Source organism: Capricornis sumatraensis, chromosome 10 (assembly GCF_032405125.1).
Source record: "Capricornis sumatraensis isolate serow.1 chromosome 10, serow.2, whole genome shotgun sequence".
NCBI classification, from domain to species: domain Eukaryota; kingdom Metazoa; phylum Chordata; class Mammalia; order Artiodactyla; family Bovidae; genus Capricornis; species Capricornis sumatraensis.
The window spans coordinates 52,744,900-52,764,204 of NC_091078.1; the positions used below are offsets into that span (position 1 = coordinate 52,744,900).

The 19,305-nt window shown below is 38.4% G+C and overlaps 1 protein-coding gene across 1 annotated transcript in view; it reads left to right on the top strand.

Annotated features, from left to right (window-relative positions):
- CNOT10 (CCR4-NOT transcription complex subunit 10) overlaps positions 1-19,305 on the top strand; it is a 47,904-nt gene that overhangs the window by 10,550 nt on the left and 18,049 nt on the right. The window contains exons 5-13 of the mRNA XM_068982193.1: positions 1,033-1,175; positions 2,221-2,307; positions 2,880-2,963; positions 4,333-4,450; positions 6,875-7,024; positions 8,800-9,002; positions 12,070-12,191; positions 14,131-14,307; positions 15,720-15,800. Coding sequence (XP_068838294.1) covers positions 1,033-1,175; positions 2,221-2,307; positions 2,880-2,963; positions 4,333-4,450; positions 6,875-7,024; positions 8,800-9,002; positions 12,070-12,191; positions 14,131-14,307; positions 15,720-15,800 — 1,165 coding nt within the window. The remainder of the gene's footprint in view (positions 1-1,032; positions 1,176-2,220; positions 2,308-2,879; positions 2,964-4,332; positions 4,451-6,874; positions 7,025-8,799; positions 9,003-12,069; positions 12,192-14,130; positions 14,308-15,719; positions 15,801-19,305) is intronic.

The following is a 19,305-nucleotide window of genomic DNA, read 5'->3' on the forward strand; positions in this document are numbered from 1 at the left end:
CTTGATTACAGCAGCCTTCTTTTCTTTTTGGCATGTAGTAAATTTTTACTGGAGTGTAGCTAGCTGCTTTCCAGTGGTGTGTTAGTTTCTGCTGTACAGCCGAGTGAACCAGCTATACGTATATCCCCTCGTTTTGGGACTGCCTTCCCACGTAGGTCACCTCCGAGCACTGAGTGGAGTTTGCTGTGCTGCGCACCAGGTTCTCACGGTTCTCTGTTTTATGCACAGCAGTGTGTAGGTGTCAGTCCCGGCTCGCAGTCCACTCCACCCTGCATTTTCCCCCTCGGTGTCCATATTTGTTCCCTGTGCCTGTGTGTCTTTCTGGCAGCCTCCTCTTAGACCCTTTCCGTTTGTCTTCTCTTCCGAAAGGAAGGGAGAATGGTGTCACGTCGTGTACTGGGTCACCCCTCTTTCCTTCACTGGTGGTTCTTCTTTTTGGGATTTTTGCCATTGGGTTTTCCGCTTGGCTGTTTTCAGCTTCTGGTATACTCCATTTGGGTCTTTGATCCCCTTGCTTATTTCTCTATCTCAGTGCCTAGAAAGGAAGTCTGTTTTCCTAGAGTCGCAGACCTTTTTAGGATTAGAAGGAACAAGTCCTCCTTGTTCACCTAGTCCACCCCCTGCCGTCAGGCACGTGAAGTGTTCTCTCCACGTCTCAGGTCAATCAGCTGAGCTTGAATAGTTCCGTGATGTGCAGAGGCTGTGCATCTATTAAGTAACCAGGCTCTGGAATTAGGGTTTCCTTCCACCTAACATAATACTCCTCATTAGAAGTGCTGATATTTGGTAGATACTTTGCCAAAGGAATTTCAGGCACTAGAATCCCTGATGCGCGAGGCCTTGGGAAGCCTAATAGGATGACATAGTTGATACTGCACTTGGCTTCCACACGTGGCTCTGGGGAATGAACGCTCCTTTAAGTAAAAGACTCAGGCTTTGCTTTTTAGAGCTCTCTGTGCGGGGAATGGTCTGAGATATTATTTTGGAATGTGACTTTTCTTGTTTTTTCTTTTTTTTCTTTTTTCCCCCCAGAAGAAAAATTTGCCCAAGCAGTGTGTTTTTTGCTCGTAGACCTGTATATATTAACCTACCAAGCTGAGAAAGCTTTACATCTTCTTGCTGTTCTAGAAAAAATGATTTCACAAGGAAACAATAACAAAAATGGAAAGAATGAGGTGAGTGTTCTGAGGTGATCAGACTAAACTGTATAGTATGTTTAGTATTTGTGGTTACTAAGTATTATTTTAATAGGTTTATTGAAAGATAATTCACATACACAGAATCTATCATTTTAAAGTATACAGTTCAGTGGTTTTCAGTGTACTCACATAATTGTGCAACCATTACCACTACCTGAATTCCGGAACACTGCCATCACTCCAGAAAGAACCCCTGTACCTGTTAGCAGTCATTCCATTCTCCCCTCCCCTCCGCCTCTGGTACCCGCTGGTCTGCTTGCTTTCTTTCTTTTTTTTAATGATAGCTTTGCTGTTACTGTTTTTTTTTGCTGCACTGGCTCCTAGTTGCTGTGTACAGCCTTTCTCTAGTTTCGGTGCCTGGGCTTCTCATTGTGGTGGCTGCTCTTGTTACAAAGCACAGGCTTTGGTATTTGTGGTGCATGGGTTTAGTTGCCCCACAGCATGTGGGATCTTCCCAGACTCTGGATCGAACTGGTTATCCCTTGCATTGCAAGGCAAGTTCTTAACCCCCCAGGAAGTCCCAAAGAAAGTTTTTTCTTTCTTTTTTTTTTTTAATAAAAGATTCATTTATGTTACGTTTAGACTGTGGGGCTCTTCATTGCTGCGTGCAGGCTTCGTGTAGTTGTGGTGAGTTGGCTTCAGGAGTTGCAGCACACAGGCTCAGTAGTTGGGGTGGGCAGGCTTAGTGGCTCCAAGGCATGTGGGATCTTCCCAGACCAGGGATCAGACTGGTGTCCCTTGTATTGCAAGGCAGACTAAGAGGGAATGACATGATCTGTTCTGTGTTTTAGGAAGATAATCAGTTTTGTCCAAGTAACACCATGCTTTTTAAACCTAGCCCGTCATTATACTCAACTGTGAGCTTCTTAAGAGTTTCCTGTCACCCACCCAAATGGGACCTGGGATTCAGAATTTTAAAAATGTTCTCTAGGTGATTCAGATTAGCTCACTTGTAAGTCAGTGATTTCAGTTATGGTCAAAAATATTCAATCTTGGTTAACTTTGTTTTACCACCCTACAGACTGGTAATAATACCAACAAAGATGGATCTAATCATAAAGCTGAAAGTGGAGCGCTAATAGAAGTTGCAAAGTCAAAGATACATCAGGTAGCGTAAAGTTTAAGAGGAGGTACACCTGACATATTTACTTGTAGTTATGAATAATGAAGGATGTGATCATTGAAAACAGTAATTAAAGGCATGTATGTTTATTGGTTTTGAAGTATTAAAGTTTAGGAACACATTTATCTAAGTATATTTTGCTTAAGATGATACTGCAATATTATTTCTTTTAATTCACTATAGAAAATTGAGAGAAATGGCCCGGGAACGTATTGGATGATAAAAATCAGTTTGTAGAATTTGAAAATGCATTGTTAGTTAGTCATATACAGTTAAGGATTGATAAGATTTTTCCTTGGAACTTAGATATAAATTTCGTTCAACCGTGTTTTAGTTTTTGAAAGTGTATTCCAAGAGAGAAATTTTTTTTTTTAATGTATATTCCAAGAGTACAGTAAAAATAATCAAAAAAAAGGTTTTTTTAAACCCACTTTCACAAGTACCTGGTATAACTATGTTGTGAATAGATTGGGTTTAATTTTCTTAACTAGAAAGTAAAACTTCACCATGTGTAAATCCACCATGGTTCCTACATACTAGTGTTTTTCCTTTGACAGTATAAAGTAAGAGCATATATCCAAATGAAGTCCCTAAAGGCATGCAAAAGGGAAATCAAGTCCGTCATGAATACAGCGGGGAATGTAAGTTTCTTGACTTTTCTGTTTTTATTTTTTTTAAATGAGTAGCTTTTATGTCCCAAATTTTCTTATTTGCACTGTAGGTATTTGTCAGCTTTAAGTAATTTACATTTATTGTAATATATGTATACTGCCAGATAAAAACCTTTATGTTGAGTTGTGAGCTACTGATCATTCTGTGTTTGTAATTTATTATAGTGTCTTTCTCACTTAAAACTGCAACAAGCATTTCCCCCTTAGTATACAGCTGTCCAAAATTCTGTGAGTGGTTTATCACAATTAACTTAACATTGACTGTTATTAGATACTGTAGTATTTTTTTTAGATTATACCCAAAACATTTATTAAAGGTAAATAATTTGGTTGTTGCCCAAACCTGCCCCTTCCACATAATCTTTGGCTCGACAGAGAGTACCTTCAGTTTGATTGGTGCTAGAGTATTTCGAGTTAAAAATACCCCTTCCTTTCCCTCCACTCCAACCCTGCATGATAAGTACCCTTAAGACAGTGAAGAGACAGATACTTTTAGGAAAACTGTAAATTAAAAGTGTGAAGTCATAAAGAGATAAAGTTTATAGTAGCAAAAGTTCAGGAAAGTTGACTCTAGAAATCTCAGGCAGGATCCAAACTAGCCACTGGCTCAGTTTCAAGGGATTTCAGACCTGAGGGGTAGACTTGAGGCTATTATCAAGTCTTTTCAGGGAGAAAAGACATGATTCCCTTTCTTAAAGGATGCCATCATCGAAGGGGAGAGATGACCAGGAAAATAAATCATTGTTAGTCATACCCACATCAGGGAAAACTTCAGGAGCAAGTTTCAGAAGCGAAAGATGGTCTGTGATCCAAAGCATGATTATTCTCTTGATGAAATAATCGCTGTTGAAAACAGCGAATTTTTCCATCCATAAAATAACACCTTTTCCCCCTTACTCGGAAAAGCATTTAATCATTTGTACTTTGGGTTCTAATGAAGGTGTATTCGTGTCCTAGAAGATAAGGGAGATCCCCAGTCTGTAATAATCATTAAGATGAAGGACCTAGTTCTGTTAACTTGGCTCTCAGTTAATAGTATAATAGATGAAGACGATCAGTGCTGTCTGCAAAGGATGCTTTGCAGATTATATTCTTATTCATATATGTTGTATGTATTTTTTTAGGTAGCCATTTAATAATTCAAGTTGTAAAGTGCTGCCCGCCAGGTCTCATTGTTTTAGGTTGTGAAAACGGTAGGAAAGTCAGAGACTAGTTTTCGTGACCTTGACTTAACGTGGTTTGGTTACGCTGTTAGCCACGTGCCAGTGCAGTGGTGTGATTATGATCTCGCATTAGGCATCTGAGAACAAACTGTAAGAAACTTGTGTTTTCTTTACAGTCTGCACCTTCCCTGTTTCTTAAAAGCAATTTTGAGTACTTAAGAGGCAATTATCGAAAAGCTGTGAAACTGTTGAATAGTTCAAACATTGCTGAGCATCCAGGATTCATGAAAACAGGTAAAAGAAAATTGTGAAGTGTTGGTGTTTTCTTCCTGATTCTTCTACGCCTTGTTGCTCTTTGTTCTACGCCTAGGCTGCTATTCAAGAGTGATTTTTTAAATTAAAATATTTTTTATTTCTGCTGCAGAAAATTTCTAGAATTTTCTTTTATTACTTGTTTCCATTCTAAAAGATGCCTCACTTGTCCTACTTGTCTTTCACCTCAGGGACTCTTTCAGTCATTTTGGTTTTAATACCAGCTTAGAAATTGTGTCCAAGGCATAAGGACTTTAGGCTTTTGCTTTGGGAAATGAGAGACCTTTTAAGGAAATGAAATGACCGTGATTTTACTTTTTCCCTTAAAAGCAGTGATATTATGAAATATTTTTTAGACTATTATATCGAAAATATTTTTATAAATTAGGAATTTACTTACTGCTATCTATTTTTTCCTCTAAAGCCTTAACAAATTGCTTAATATTAATAGTAAAATGAAAGGTAAAATTTGCAGCTCTCATTTAAGTTCATGTCGTTGCTGTTTTATGGAGAAGGAGGAAGAAAATCGGTTTATTCAAGAAATGAGGTTAAACTAGTGAAAATATTTTGGACTAAGTTCAGAATGCAAACGATGAATAAATATTTGTTTCATCTGACATTCTGTTTAGACCAGTGTACAAAACATACGTGTAAACACACTCAAACCTCCCCCTATTTACCCCCTTCAGTTCAGTGGAGTCATAAAGGAAAGAAAAAGGCAGTATTTTCCATTATAATTCTCTCAGATTGTCTGCTTATTCTGAGTACTCATGTCTAATTCTGCTAAATTTTTATTTTTCATGTTTTTATTGTCATAATTTCCCCTCAGAGACCCTCTAACACCCAAACTGAAATGGTCTCTCAGACTAAAAAGATAATATACATTGCAGAAATTTTACCTAGAATTGTCTTGACACTGATTTCAGACTTGACGTTGTCAGTCTTTAAAATGGAGCCAGACATGTAGTTAACTAGTCAGCACTTACAATCTAATAGGAAAGGTTTTATATATAGTTGTATACTTTTTGTATTGATATTTTTCATTGTATTTATTTTAAAATCTTTCATTTGCTTGCCATATATAAAATTCAGTGTTTGCTGCTAATACAGTAGGACTGTTAGAGAAGATTTGGGAATAGAGTTTTTCTTAAATTGTTCATAATGCCACCACAAGAAACAACCTCCTTTAAAACATATTTCTTACTTTTTTTTCTTTCTTAAATATTATCACTGCTTAATTTTAAGGTAAAATTTAAATTAAAAATAAGTTAAATATAAAGCAAAATGAAACCAGCCTTCCATTTTTAGCATTAAGCATTGAATGAATATTCTGATTATTAATTTTATCAGTCTAGTTTGGTGTTTTATATCATTTAGGAAAAGACAGACTGTCAGCAAATTGTTTAGGAATGTTTGGGAAACCATTTAGAAAAAGAAAACTAAAGCTTGGATTGCTTTCATTACACCAAAATAAAATCCAGACACATGCAGGATTAAAACGTAAAAATAAAATCATAAAGACAACAAAAGAAAACTTGGATGACTATCTTATTTTTGTGGTGAAGAAGCCTTAATTAAACATTATCCAAAATCTCAGAACCATACAGTTTAGAAAGGATGACTAAGCTTGACCACATAAAAATGTGAAACTTTTTATGATTAAAAACATAGGCATACACATACACACACTCTAACCAGCTCTCAGGGCAGATGCCAAGCTGGCAGTGGGGGGATAAGTGGAACTCACGGGACAGAAGGTTTCTATAACACACACACTAGCGGGTAACCAGTAGGAGAACATCTGTAACCAGCTCTTTTAAAGGGACTAAGAACTAGGAAGCAGCAAGGGTGCAGGATAAGAAATAGAAACGCCCAACTCACGCAGGAAGGTAGGTGCGCTGCCATCGTCGTGTTTAAAGGAGTGTGAATGGAAAGAAGAGTGAAGACAGAGTTGAACAAAACAGAGCAGGATTTATACGTTCCATTTACGTGTTCTTAATATACTTCTCTCCCTTCTGTAACTTGCTTCTTTCCTCCCAAAACTGTTGTGTGGATGCAGTTCGTACTTATCATGTTACTAGTAAATACTTCTGCATTTTTGTATCATTTGCCTGTGGTTATTAAAAATGAAGTCAGAAAAAGATAAACAGGCTAACAAAATCAGTATGCTAAAAAAAAAATCAATACGCTAGATTTATTTATTTATCACCTTTAATGAGAGATTTTAAAAGAAAAGAGTTTACAGAATTTTCAGATGTTTTCCTAAATTTCGAATGCCTTGTAAACTGTTCTCTAGTGTCTGAGTGGCATTGAATATAGAATTAACTCAGGCCCCAAAAGCCTGATTCTTGTAGGATGTATGTCAGCAGTAAAGTTTGTTTGTGGATAAATTTATGTTTTTCTCAGGTGAATGCTTGCGGTGCATGTTCTGGAATAATCTTGGTTGTATCCATTTTGCCATGAGCAAGCACAATTTGGGAATTTTCTACTTTAAAAAGGCTCTACAGGAGAATGACAACGTCTGTGCTCAGCTCAGTGCAGGCAGCACCGATCCAGGTAAGCCCATGGATGGGGCCAGTTTGTGTTTCACTACTCAAGGAAAGCATGATTTCAGGGAGCAAGTATCTGGTTAAAATGCACATCATGTGTCCTTACATACACATGATCCCACCCCAGAAATTGACTCTGGACTTTTAGTAAATATTGTTACTTTGTGTAGCAAGGTGTTAGGAATAATAATCAAAAAAGTTTAAATTACATTCACTTTTTCATGGATTTGAAATAGCAGTAATCTCATGTGGTAATGTTATAAAGCAAAGTATTTTCCTAAGATTGATTAACTCTGCCAAACTAGTTTGTTTTTTTGTTTGTGGGTTTTTTTTTTTTTTTTTTTTTAATTCATTTTGGCTGCTCCAGGTCTGACTTGCAGCACTCAGGATCTTCTTCCTTGCAGCATGAGGTATCTCTTTAGTGAGGCATGCAGGATCTAGTTCCCTGACCAGGGATCAAACCCAGACCCCCCTCCTTTGGGAACGTGAGGTCTTAGCCACTAGACCACCAGGGAAGTCCCTAAACTAGTTTTATTCTAGCCTTTTTTTTTTTTCTTCAGGGGGTTTCATATGTGATACTATTGGCAGCACCTGATAATCTTGAAGCAAATTTATGAAGTTTATTCCTTTATATTCTTAGTATATGGATCCTTGATCTGAAATCCTTAAAATCAGGTAATTGTGTAGCTTAAAGACTATTTAATTGATGAAAAATATATCCAAAAAAATCACACATAGTCTCTCTCCTTTTTTTGACCCCACCGCACGGCTTGTGGGATCTTAGTTCCTCGACCAGGGATCAAACCTGGGCCCTAACAGTGACAGCGCCAAGTCCTAACCACTGGACTGCCAGGGAATCCCTCCTCTCGTTTTATTACGGCCTAGGAAAGAAAGGAGAAGAGGGAGGCTGAGGAGGAGATAGTTGGATAGCATCACCACCTCAATAGATACAAATTTGAACAAACTCCAGGAGGTAGTGAAGGCCAGGGAGCCCTAGCATGCCGCGGTCCATGGGGTCACAAAGAGTCAGACACACCTTAGTGACTGAACAGCAGCAGTGAAACTGAGAATACGTGAATGAACACTCGTCACTGTAGGTGTAGTACGTTTTTGTTTCCATGGTAAAGTTCCCTAAAACCCTAACATCAGCCGAATACTTCTGCTTGAGAAAATACACGATGATAAAATGACTGTGCTGTGCTTAGTCACTCAGTCGTGTCCAACTCTTTGCGACCCCGTGGACTCTAGCCCTCCAGGCTCCTCTGTCCATGGGATTCTCCAGGCAAGAATACCGGAGTAGCTTGCCATGCGCTCCTCCAGAGGATCTTCCCAACCCAGGGATCAACCCCAGGTCTCCCGCATCGTAGGGGGATTCTCTACTATCTGAGCCACAAGGGAAGCCTGGCTGAACTGGAGGTGAAGAGGAGGGGCATCTTCTTATAGGCGCTAAGAGTGTGGAGGGGTAGTGTAAGGTTCATGGGAGTGAGAGAGGGTCCTGTCTCTGTCTTTGCCTTCCTGGAACATTGTTGCCTGAGGAGCTGGCACATGAGAAGACACATCTCTGGCTCCATGAGCACAGACAACTGAGATGCCTCTGGAGGATATTTGTTGGGTCGGGAGTGGAGATCATCATTGTGGTGGGAGGTGTTTACACCTTCAGATTGAGGATTGGGCTCCTCGGTGTCAGACAAGGTAGTCGTTGAGTACTTAGTGAAGAAATGTTTTCAGTGGAGCTGCTATTTTAAATCTAATGATTTGTTCTCATCTGCTTTTTATCATCAGGCAAAAAATTTTCAGGAAGACCTATGTGTACATTACTAACCAACAAGAGGTATGAGTTGCTGTATAACTGTGGGATTCAGCTGCTTCACATTGGAAGGCCGCTCGCTGCATTTGAGTGTCTGATTGAAGCGGTTCAGGTTTATCACGCAAACCCCCGGCTCTGGCTGCGGCTGGCTGAATGCTGCATTGCTGCCAATAAGGGAGTGAGTCTCTATCTTTTTGAACCCCCACCTCGACTTGCTGCCCTCCTCCCCTTGCTGACTCTCAGGGAACTTGTAAAGATAGTCTTCCGTTCCTTATCAGTTGGACAAAATTTAGTTTCGTGAAGTCATGTTTTCACTTTCTGGCTCTTGGAAAGAGTGACCACATGTGTCAGCAGTCATGTTGAAAAGTTGAAGCCGTTCAGGAGGTCGTATCTGTTGCAGCAGTGGTCTGCTAGCTGCCGGGACAGGGGCCACGCTGCCAGCTGGCGTGGAAGTGCTGTATGCACCAGCTGATTAAACGAGGACTGCTGATAACACTGCGAGTGTGGACAGAACTCCTGAGTTTCCTCCCGTGCCTGCAGGTTTACTTCTGATTCAGATGTTGTGGAGTTAGTGGATTACCAGGCTTTTTCTCTCTGACACGTGTCCATCCACAGTGGTTAGGAGAAATAGACCAGTTTACACTAGCGTCCACGCCTAGGTTATCTCCAAACAGCGTGTGACGAAAGCCTTTTGAATCTCAGGTTGGGGAGGGGTCAGTGGGAGGTGGGGGAAAGACAGGTCGTATCAGATTCACCAGCTGTCTGTACCACCCTGTCTCCAAGCCACCCCCAGTCCTTGCTAGGCTCTAGGGGTACGACATCCAGAGGTTTTGCCTGGCATGTCTGCCATGGGGAATAGCACTTCCTGAAAAGCAGCTACAGGAGCTAAAGGGATTAAAGAGGTGTGTCTGCCTGGCAGTTGTCACACACGATACAAGCAGTTTGATTTGAGTTTGCCACCACTGGGGGAAGAGGTGAATGTTGTCTTTGAAAGGCTTTAGTGGATTATTTCATTGTACTTTTCCTTCATATCAAGAGATAGCTTTCTTAATGGGTAATTAAGTGATAAACAATTCTAGGTATAATTTATTTTGTTTTGTTTTAACAAAAGGATCTCTAGAAATTGCTTATTCTCTTTAATGAGATGAATTTAATTAGTGTTGGAGGTTCTAGTGAGGTTTAATTATTTTCTTTTAAAATGACTTATTTTTAGAAATGGTGCTGTTAGGATTGTCTGTCTTCTATGGATTTCATGAGGTTTTTTTTCCTCTCCCATTTTCTTCTAGAAAATTGTAAATTTGTAAATATTTTTAAAAATGGCAAAAATGATTTGGTTGTGAAAACCTGACAGATACCAGAACACTCATAATCCTGTGCTACTAACAGGAAATTTGCCATAAATAATGATCTATCTTTGCACTTCTCCTCCGTCTAGAACCTGAGGTAAAATCAGCCCCAAAATACTCTTGAGTAACATGAGAGGAATATCCCAACAGGAGAAATCATAAACTCCAAATAAAATTGTGCAACATTTCTTTTAATTTACTCAGGACAGAAGGGATGCAGGACAAAGTTTACTTTCTGAAAATAAACTCCTTTATCAATAAGCAGTAACTTGGTGACACCAAGGAGGCATTATCAGTGCATGTCGTTGCAGACCTCTTTTGGCAGATCCAGGGTTTTTGTTTGCCTGAGCAATGTATACTATATATAAGAAAATATTTACTAAATAAAAAATATAGACTCAGAGTGTTTAAGAGAAAACTACTTTAAAAAATCACCACATACCATTTACTTTTCTGGATACGTGCCATTTATTTTTCTGAGTTCTGAAAATACTTCTTGAGTGTGATTACTGCCAATCTACTCTAAAATTATGAATATTTTAATCACATAATATTTTACATTAACACTGTTCTGGCACACTCTCTGACTGTTGGTGTCCTATTGAATCTGTGGTCTGTTCTGTGGATTTTTAGTCCCATCCAGATCTAGCCATCTGATCAGCTTCTACAGCCTTAAGGATCAGAGAAGAGAGTATGGGCAAGCTGTTGAAAGTTTTTATCACCCCTGCCAGGAAAAGAGGTCAGAAGAGAAGGCCTTCTAATCGTGGTTCAGAACATCTACCCTGTCTTTATTTTTCACTAGTATTCCTTAGCTGCCACCTCAATAAAAAAAAAATTAGTTCCAGTCACTCAGTCACTTTTATTGTATTTTTAATACGTCATGTAATTCTTTCTTAAATGAAGATACATGTAAATCCTTGCTTTGTTAAAAGTCACACGTATATGGGGGTGGAACCATGAGGAAGTTTTATTAGGGAGGGAGAAGTAACAGCGCAGAAACAACGAGTTGAGAGGTGGGCCTTTTGCAGGGCAGAGTTTATCTCTGCAAGTTCCTGTGAGTTGTCTCCAGTCTGTCCCTGTGTATGAGAACCTGCAGAACTTGATAAAATGCAGGTAAATCAGAGACGTAGCATAAAGGGGGGGACGATAAAGGAAGTTGGCACCACTAAGCTCCTGTAATGAGATTATATATCATAATGAAATATCCTAAACTGTTTCTATATGTGCTAGTAGCTTTTACTATTTTCAGTTTAATGTTTACAGGGCTGTAGGATTTTAATTTCCTGGAAGGTAAAAGTCATGCCTACGATAAATTTTGACATATGCAGCTTGTTTGTGTATATGTTTTTGACGCTGTAATTTAACACTTGCAGTTAAGAAGGGAGGGATGTTTGTTTCAGGAAATAGAACTGCTTCCCTTCTCTCATTCACTGTGATTCTGTGACTCTTACTTTCTTTAAGAAAGAAAATGCCCGTCATATCCAGCATAGTGCCTAGGGCACAGACTGGTCCAGAAATCATTCTGAATAAACGCTTGAGTCATTCTTTTCTTTTTAAATACATTCTTTTTTAATATTCTCTTCCATTATAGTTTTTCATGGGATATTGAATATAGTTCTCTCTGCTGCACAGTGGCACCTTGTTGTTCCTTGAGTCACTCTTGAATTGCTGGTTTGCCTCAGGTTTATCTCAGAGCTTATACTAGTAAAGTGTGGTCTATGTCACCGACTTTTAGCCTCATGTACTCTTTCTCTTCATTACCAAACATTTATCACCCCAAACTCCACATTGATGGATCTTAAGAAGGTTCTTAGAGTAATTGTGAAAGGTCCTGGGTTATTTTTCATACCTCATCTTACAATTCCTTTAAATTAATTAGAAATGATTTGTGTTTTGTAGACTTCTGAGCAAGAAACAAAAGGTCTTCCAAGTAAAAAAGGAATTGTACAGTCTATTGTTGGTCAAGGCTATCATCGTAAAATAGTTCTGGCATCACAATCGATCCAGAATACCGTTTATAAGTAAGTATTTTGCAAAGAGAAAGCGTATATGTTTAATACTATTTCATAATAGTGTGATTTATTTAAAAATATGGTTGGAAGTTACCTCATAGGAGGAGCCACTTTGTAACTATATTTTATTTCTGCTTCAACAAATAGACTGCTATACATAGGTCAGTGGTGAATGTTATTTCATACATGATTTTGGTTTATTATATCCATGGGTGTTGAGGTTGTTGCCCTAAGAAACCCTGGTCTGTTCAGTGCCATTATCCAGAATGTCCAGAAGAGGGCATCTTGTTGTTTCCTTGTTATATAGTTGATCATTGATGCTTTTCATTTAGTTATTATTTTCTCATAGTCCCAAAAGCTAATTCCTTAGTACTAGGAGAAAAAAGTTGGAGAAGGAAATGGCAACCCACTCCAGTGTTCTTGCCTAGAGAATCCCAGGGACAGGGGAGCCTGGTGGGCTGCCGTCTATGGGGTCGCACAGAGTCGGACACGACTGAAGTGACTTAGCAGCAGGAGAAAAAAGTACTATTATATATATATCAACAAAGGTAATATAAAGCTGTCTCATGTAGAACAGCTTTTCAATTGAACAACTTTTAAATATGAACATCTTTATCTCTTACAAAGATTCCAATTTGGAGTTGCTACTATTTCTAAAGTAGTAGGCTTTCTAAAAAAAATTTCTGCTTTTCTCTTCTGTCCCAAGTAAAATTGTTCAATGCCGTTTAAAAGTTTTCCCAAAGTTTCAAAAACGTATCTGGCTCACAATAATTTGGTCTTTATTTCAACAGTAATACAGATTTCTTTCAAAGACAAGTTAAAGCATCACTTCCCTACCATTTTAAAATTGTTACACCTTTTCCCTTCTTTCTCCCTAATAAAGCTGATTCAGCTTAATATATAAAGCCAACAGATAATTATATAAAATCTCAACAAAGTTAGAAGACCAGTAACATTACTTTTTCCAAAGGTAACTGTAAGTAAGATATTGTTAAAAGCAAACATCAACCAAAACAAAGCTCAGATGTGAAAATCTACTTTTTCCCTTCTTTCCCGTTCTGATTGTATCTGTCCTGGGCTTCACTACAGTTCTTATTGTCTGTTACTCCTTTGTTAGATTAACACTGACATTGCAGGTATCCCATCAGTTTGTCCCCGAGGTCCCATTCCAGGAGAAGCAACGTCATGTATAATGTATATACTTGCAATCTTTTGTTTATACTTTTTACATCATATATACAGACATACCTCCCTTTACTGCACTCGGCTATTTCTGTGTTGCACTTTGCAGATGTTGCTTTTTTTTTTTTTTTCCTTACAAATTGAAAGTTTGTGACAGCCCTAAGTGGAGCAAGTCTGTTGGTGCCATTTTTCCAATAATGGCTATTGACTTTGTAATCTCTGTGTCACATTTTGGTAATTCTTGGCACGTTCTCAGACTTTTTTGTCATTATTTGGACTTCCTGAAACTTTTTCGTCATTATTTGTTACGGTGATCAGTGATCATTGATGGTACTTTTGCAACAAGATTTTGACTCGCTAAAGGGTCATGATAGTTAGCATTTAACAATTAATATTTCTTAAGATATGTACATTGGCTTTTTTTTTTAGACATGATGTTGTTACAAACTTAATAGACCACAGCATAGTGTAGGCATTCCTTATATATCCAGTGGGAAACCAAAAACTTTTTGTGTGACTTACTTTATTGTGATACTGTCTTTATTGTGGTGGTCTGGAACCGAACCCGTGATGTCCCCGAGGTATGCCTGTATGATATTTAGGCTTTGGATTCTTTAGCATTCTCCTACAACTGCTTGTATTACCATTTCTACCTGTCCGAGGGCAAAGCCTTTATTATTTAGTTCCATTGGTTTTATTCCTGATAATAGGGAAGTCTTATTTATGATTGTCGTTTTGTTAGCTGACTTGGGTTTGTTCTTTTCAGTGATGGACAGTCTTCAGCCATTCCTGTAGCCAGTATGGAGTTTGCAGCCATTTGTCTCCGAAATGCCCTGCTGCTGCTACCTGAAGACCAGCAAGATCCGAAGCAGGAGAATGGATCTAAAAACAGCAACCAGTTAGGTGGCAATGCGGAGAGCAGTGAGAGCGGTGATGCTTGCAGGTATTCCGACGGCTCTGACCTCCCTCGGTCAGGTCTGCAGGGCTTCATTAGTCAGCTTCTGTCCCGTAGATGAGTTCCCAAAGTCTGCAGCCAGAATTTCCAGTTTTGAAGTTTGAATGTGTAAGTATTTCTGGGAAATTGCCTGGCGGTCTAGTGGATTCCACGCTTTCACTGTAGAGGCCTGGGTTTAGTCCATGGTTGGGGAACTAAGATCCCACAAGCTACACAGCATGGCCAAATATATATATATATATTTTTTTTTTTTTTTTCTTTTTCTACAAGAGAAAAATAAGGTAAAGGCTAAGTGAGGAGAGAATCTTGAAAGAGAACAGTAAAAAGTAAGCTTTTCGCTGCCATGAGGAATCATTGCGAGAAATCCTGTTGCTGTCAGAGATGGGTTTTTTTTTAAAAAAAACCTTTATTAAAATAAATACTTAAATCCCTAAAACTTCTCTTTTCTTATTATTTTCTGCCTTTTCTCTTGACATACTATAAACCACAGACCTTCAGGATATTTCTGTATATTTCTGATTTTCTACATTAAATGAAATATTATGCCAATCTATAGAAACTGAGGGGCTTCCCAGGTGACTCAGTGGTAAAGAATCAACACAGGCTCAGTCCCTGGATTGGGAAGATCCCCTGGAGTAGGGAATGGCTACCGGCTCCAGTATTCTTGCCTGGAAAATTCCATGGACACAGAAGCGTGGCGGGCTGCAGTCCATGGGGTTGCAGAGTCAGACACGACTGAGTGGCTAAGCACTGAGTGCTCAGAAATAGGCAGAATTTTCTCTCGTAATAAAACAAACACTATTATATGTAAAGAGCTCTTTTATACATATGGCACCTTTAAACTCGAGTCTTCCATCTTAGCATCTTTTCTAAGATGCTAAAAATATAACATTTATTATAGAAAATTTGAAACAAAAATTGTGGAATTTTTTTCCCTCCATCAAGGGGTTATGGTTTACTATAGTTGGTAAAAGACAACTAGAAGAATGAGAAATTTGTAAAAATACTGGAATGGTTTCCTTTGTATAGTAGAGATACTGTTTCCTGTTACAGAGTTTTTAAAGCGGTAGGGAAAAGAAGCTAATACATGGTATAGCTTTTTTTTTTTTTTCCTTTTGGCTGCACTGTGGAGCATGTGGGATCCCAGTTCCCCAACCAGGGATCGAACCTGTGTCCCCTGCATTGGAAACACAGAGTCTTAACTGCTGGACGACCAGAAAAGTCCCTATGCTGCAGCTTTAACATGTTAGTGATGCTGCATTACTGAGTATTTTTCCGTTTGATTCTTTTACACTTTTTTCATAAAAGAACTGCATGAGAGTGGGGATAGGGAGATGAAACTTATCAATATATTTGATTGCTTGTGCTCTTCATGATTAGGACTCTCATCTCTATTTTAGCAGTAAAAGCCATGATGGAGACAAATGCATTCCAGCTCCACCTTCTTCCCCACTGAGAAAGCAGGAGTTAGAGAACTTAAAGTGAGTAGCTAAACAAAATTAGCCTTGCGTTGGTCATTTATTTTGCTGATATTATGAATTGCGTTGATTAAGTGTCAGATATTAAACCAACTTTTCAGTCTTGTGATGTAACCCTACTAGGCAGGATGTATTATTACCTTTTTAATAAACTTTTGGATTGAATCTTTTTGTGAGGCGTGTTTGCTCCCATGCTCACAAGGAAAGGTGGTCCATGCTCCTCATTCCTGTAGATGTCTTGTTTAGGTTTTAGTTTCAGGGTTATGCTGAACATATGAATGAGTCGGGAAGTGCTTCCTGTTTTCTGAAACAGTTTATCTAACATGGGTGTTGCTCCTTCCTCAGATGATTGATAGAATTCACCAGTAAAACCATCTGGGCTAGAGTCTTTGTGGGAAAGTTTCAATAGTGAATTCAAGTTCTTCGGGAGTTAAGTGCTATTCAGATTTTCTATTTCTATCTCTATCAGTTTGGGTAAGTTATATTATTGCCTGTGTAGATTTATAAACTCCACTATATTTGCTTTGAACAGTCATATATATGTTAAAAGAAACAGAGCCGTCTTTTGTGTCTAACTACATTAGTACCATTTCCTGATGATTCTGATTTTTACAGAAAACTGTTTGCCTTCAATCTGAAGGTCTCCCATCAGTTTTTCCTAAGGCTTTATGTTGTTTTGTTTTCCTTTTAAAATCTAAAGTTGTCTTCATTCCCTCTTCATTCTTGGAGGATGTTTTCATTGAATAAAAGTGTTTTAGGTCTTGTTCTGTTTCCAGGCAGCTTTTTCAAGACGTCGCCGCGTCGTCTTCTGGCCTCCAGTGCCTGACCTCAGCCGCTGTGTTAGAGGTGCTATTTTTCTGTCACCGTGGATTGTCTGTATTTCATTCAGCAGTTAGACTATGATGAATCCAAGCGGGGTTTTCTTTGTTTTTAACCTCCCTTGGTGTTAGCTGCCTTTCTTAAATCTATAAATTTATCTTTCTTGGGATGTTTTTGACCATCGTCTTTTCATGTTTTGGAAATAGGGTTAATGGTTCAGCATCTCTTTAAGAATGATTTCAATAATAGGACTGCAAATTAAAATGGAAAAAAGAGCCATCATTTTATGTTTTTACCTACTAAGTTGCAAAAAGTGACAAGAGTACAGTTGAGACATTTATATATTGCGGGTAGCATTGTAAATTTTTGGAAAGTATTTCATTTAATCACATTCTTTCAAACAAACATTAGTGCTAATCTGGTGGTAGCTGCAGGGGAATCAGAGGTAAAAGAAAAGGCACTGCTCTTAGTAGCAGATGGCAAACACTTAGGAGAAAACGGCGTTACTTAGTAGGTTAGTTACCAGGTGGTGGGATTTGGGGTGTGTCCTTCTTGTGATAATCTGATCACCCTAATAAGTGGGGAATTACTTCACATTAAAATTTTACATTTCTTTCAATCCAGGGTGCTCAATCTGATGCCAGAGTTTATTGATCACCTGTGTTACTTTTACTGTGAACCTCCTGTTGGTAGGATTTACTGTTTTATTAAGGAAATTGACCTTTATCATTTGTGTTATAACACTGTTTCTGGTATTTAGTTATAAAACAGAGTTTCATTTATTAAGTATCGTATTTATCAATCTTCTTTACTTTTTCTTTCCATTTTGTGTGATGTTTAGAAAGGCCTTCTTGCCTCCAATATTTAAAGAATAATTTAACCACATTTTTCTAGCACTTTTTGTTACAGTCATAACCACCAATCTACAGTCATAACCACCGATCTAAATTCTTGTTTCATTTAGAATTTATTTTATATAAGCTTAATAATGTAAGGCTGTCTCCATGTTTCATGTAATTTTTCACAGTACATTTGATTAATTTCATTTACCTTTCCAAATAAAGCTTTGGACAGAGCTATAAAGATTTGTGTCTAAATAGTTTATAGTTACATTTTTATAAAATAACATATATGTGTGTCTGCATGAAAAAAGTCTGGAGGATCTATGTCAGAACCTTCACAGTGGTGGGATAACTGATGATTTTTATTTTGTTACTGGAATATTTGTTTCTTCCAACTTTTAAAACAAGTTACTCCATTAATCTTAATGAATCTCTTTGGAGGAAAGACTGGCCATGTGCCCTTATCCTGGTCATCAGATCAGTGTGTTGATGGCATGGCATCACTGTCAGTGAGCTTAGGGCTCCAGGCACCCTGTTCAACAAAGCAACAGCTTTTTTTCTTTTTGGTCTGCGCTGGGTCTTTGTCGCTGCCCTGGGCCTTTGTTGCTGCCCTGGGCCTTCCCTGGTTGCAGCAAGCAGAGAGTACGGGCTAGTTGTGTCTGGGCTTCTCTTGTGGAGCACAGGCTCGGTAGTTGTGGTGGACAGGCTTAGTTGCCCAGACCAGGGATCGAACCCATGTTCCCTGCCTTAGCAGGCAGATTCGTAATCACTGAACCCCCAAGGAAGTCCAAACAACAGCTTTTTATCTCTTTATTCTGTCAAATTCCCACTTTGCAGTAATATACTCTCTCTTTCCTGGGTTATATATATGTGTAAATTCCCACTGTATCTTATTTTGGGGAAGAAAGCATTACTCTTCTGATTATATGAGGAAAATCTAAGCTCTCAAATTTAGTTAGAAATAAGTTGGTCGTTTAAGGTTTTAAAAGCAGCGTTTTTGGTTTTGTTTTTTTTTTTAACTTAAAGGTAATTAAATGTTTTTTTCCAAGGTTTTATTTAAATTTTCTTGAATTCTTATTTCTTATATGAGTCAGAAGATAGCAAGAAAATAAAAAATACTGTGACAAATTACTGGTGAAACAATGACAAAATATACAAAAGAATATAGCTGTGGAGTGAAATAAAATGAAATTAAAAAAAAATCAAATTCCAACCATATACCTAAAATAAACTCACTATATTGGCTTTTTGTCCTGAGTCGAAATGTGAAAAAACAAAGCAAATTAAGTAAAGCTAATCTAGGTTTGGTATAAAGTGAGCTGATGTAAAGGGGTGGATTGTAAATTTCAGCCAAGGCTGTATTTGGGAAAACGCTTTAAATTTGCCCCGGAAATGTACAGGTAGGTCCCCAGCACGCCTGCTGTTTGCTACAGACGGCTCTGTTTGTGGGGCCAGGACATTTCGCACGCACCTCGGGGCTCCTCTTGTCTTTAGGAGGTTACTTTGTAGGGTGAACAGTCCAAGTACGGCAGAGGCTCTGCAGTGTAAAGTGAATCTTGGCCTCTCAGGCTGCTTTCCTCCCTGTTGGGCGGCAGCTGCCCAGCTTCCTCTGTGTCCTTCCAGTGAGATTTCTCGTTACCATCCCAGCATATATATATATGGATTTTTACACTACAGCCATAGCCTTCCACACTGCTCTGTACCTTACAGTTGGCATTGCAATGCATCTGTAGAGATTGTTTGTATCAGTACAGAGCTCAGTTTCATTCATTCTAATGGGTGCATACAGTGGCATTATATAGACGCATACAGTTGCATTACATGAATATGACTATTTAACGTTGTTT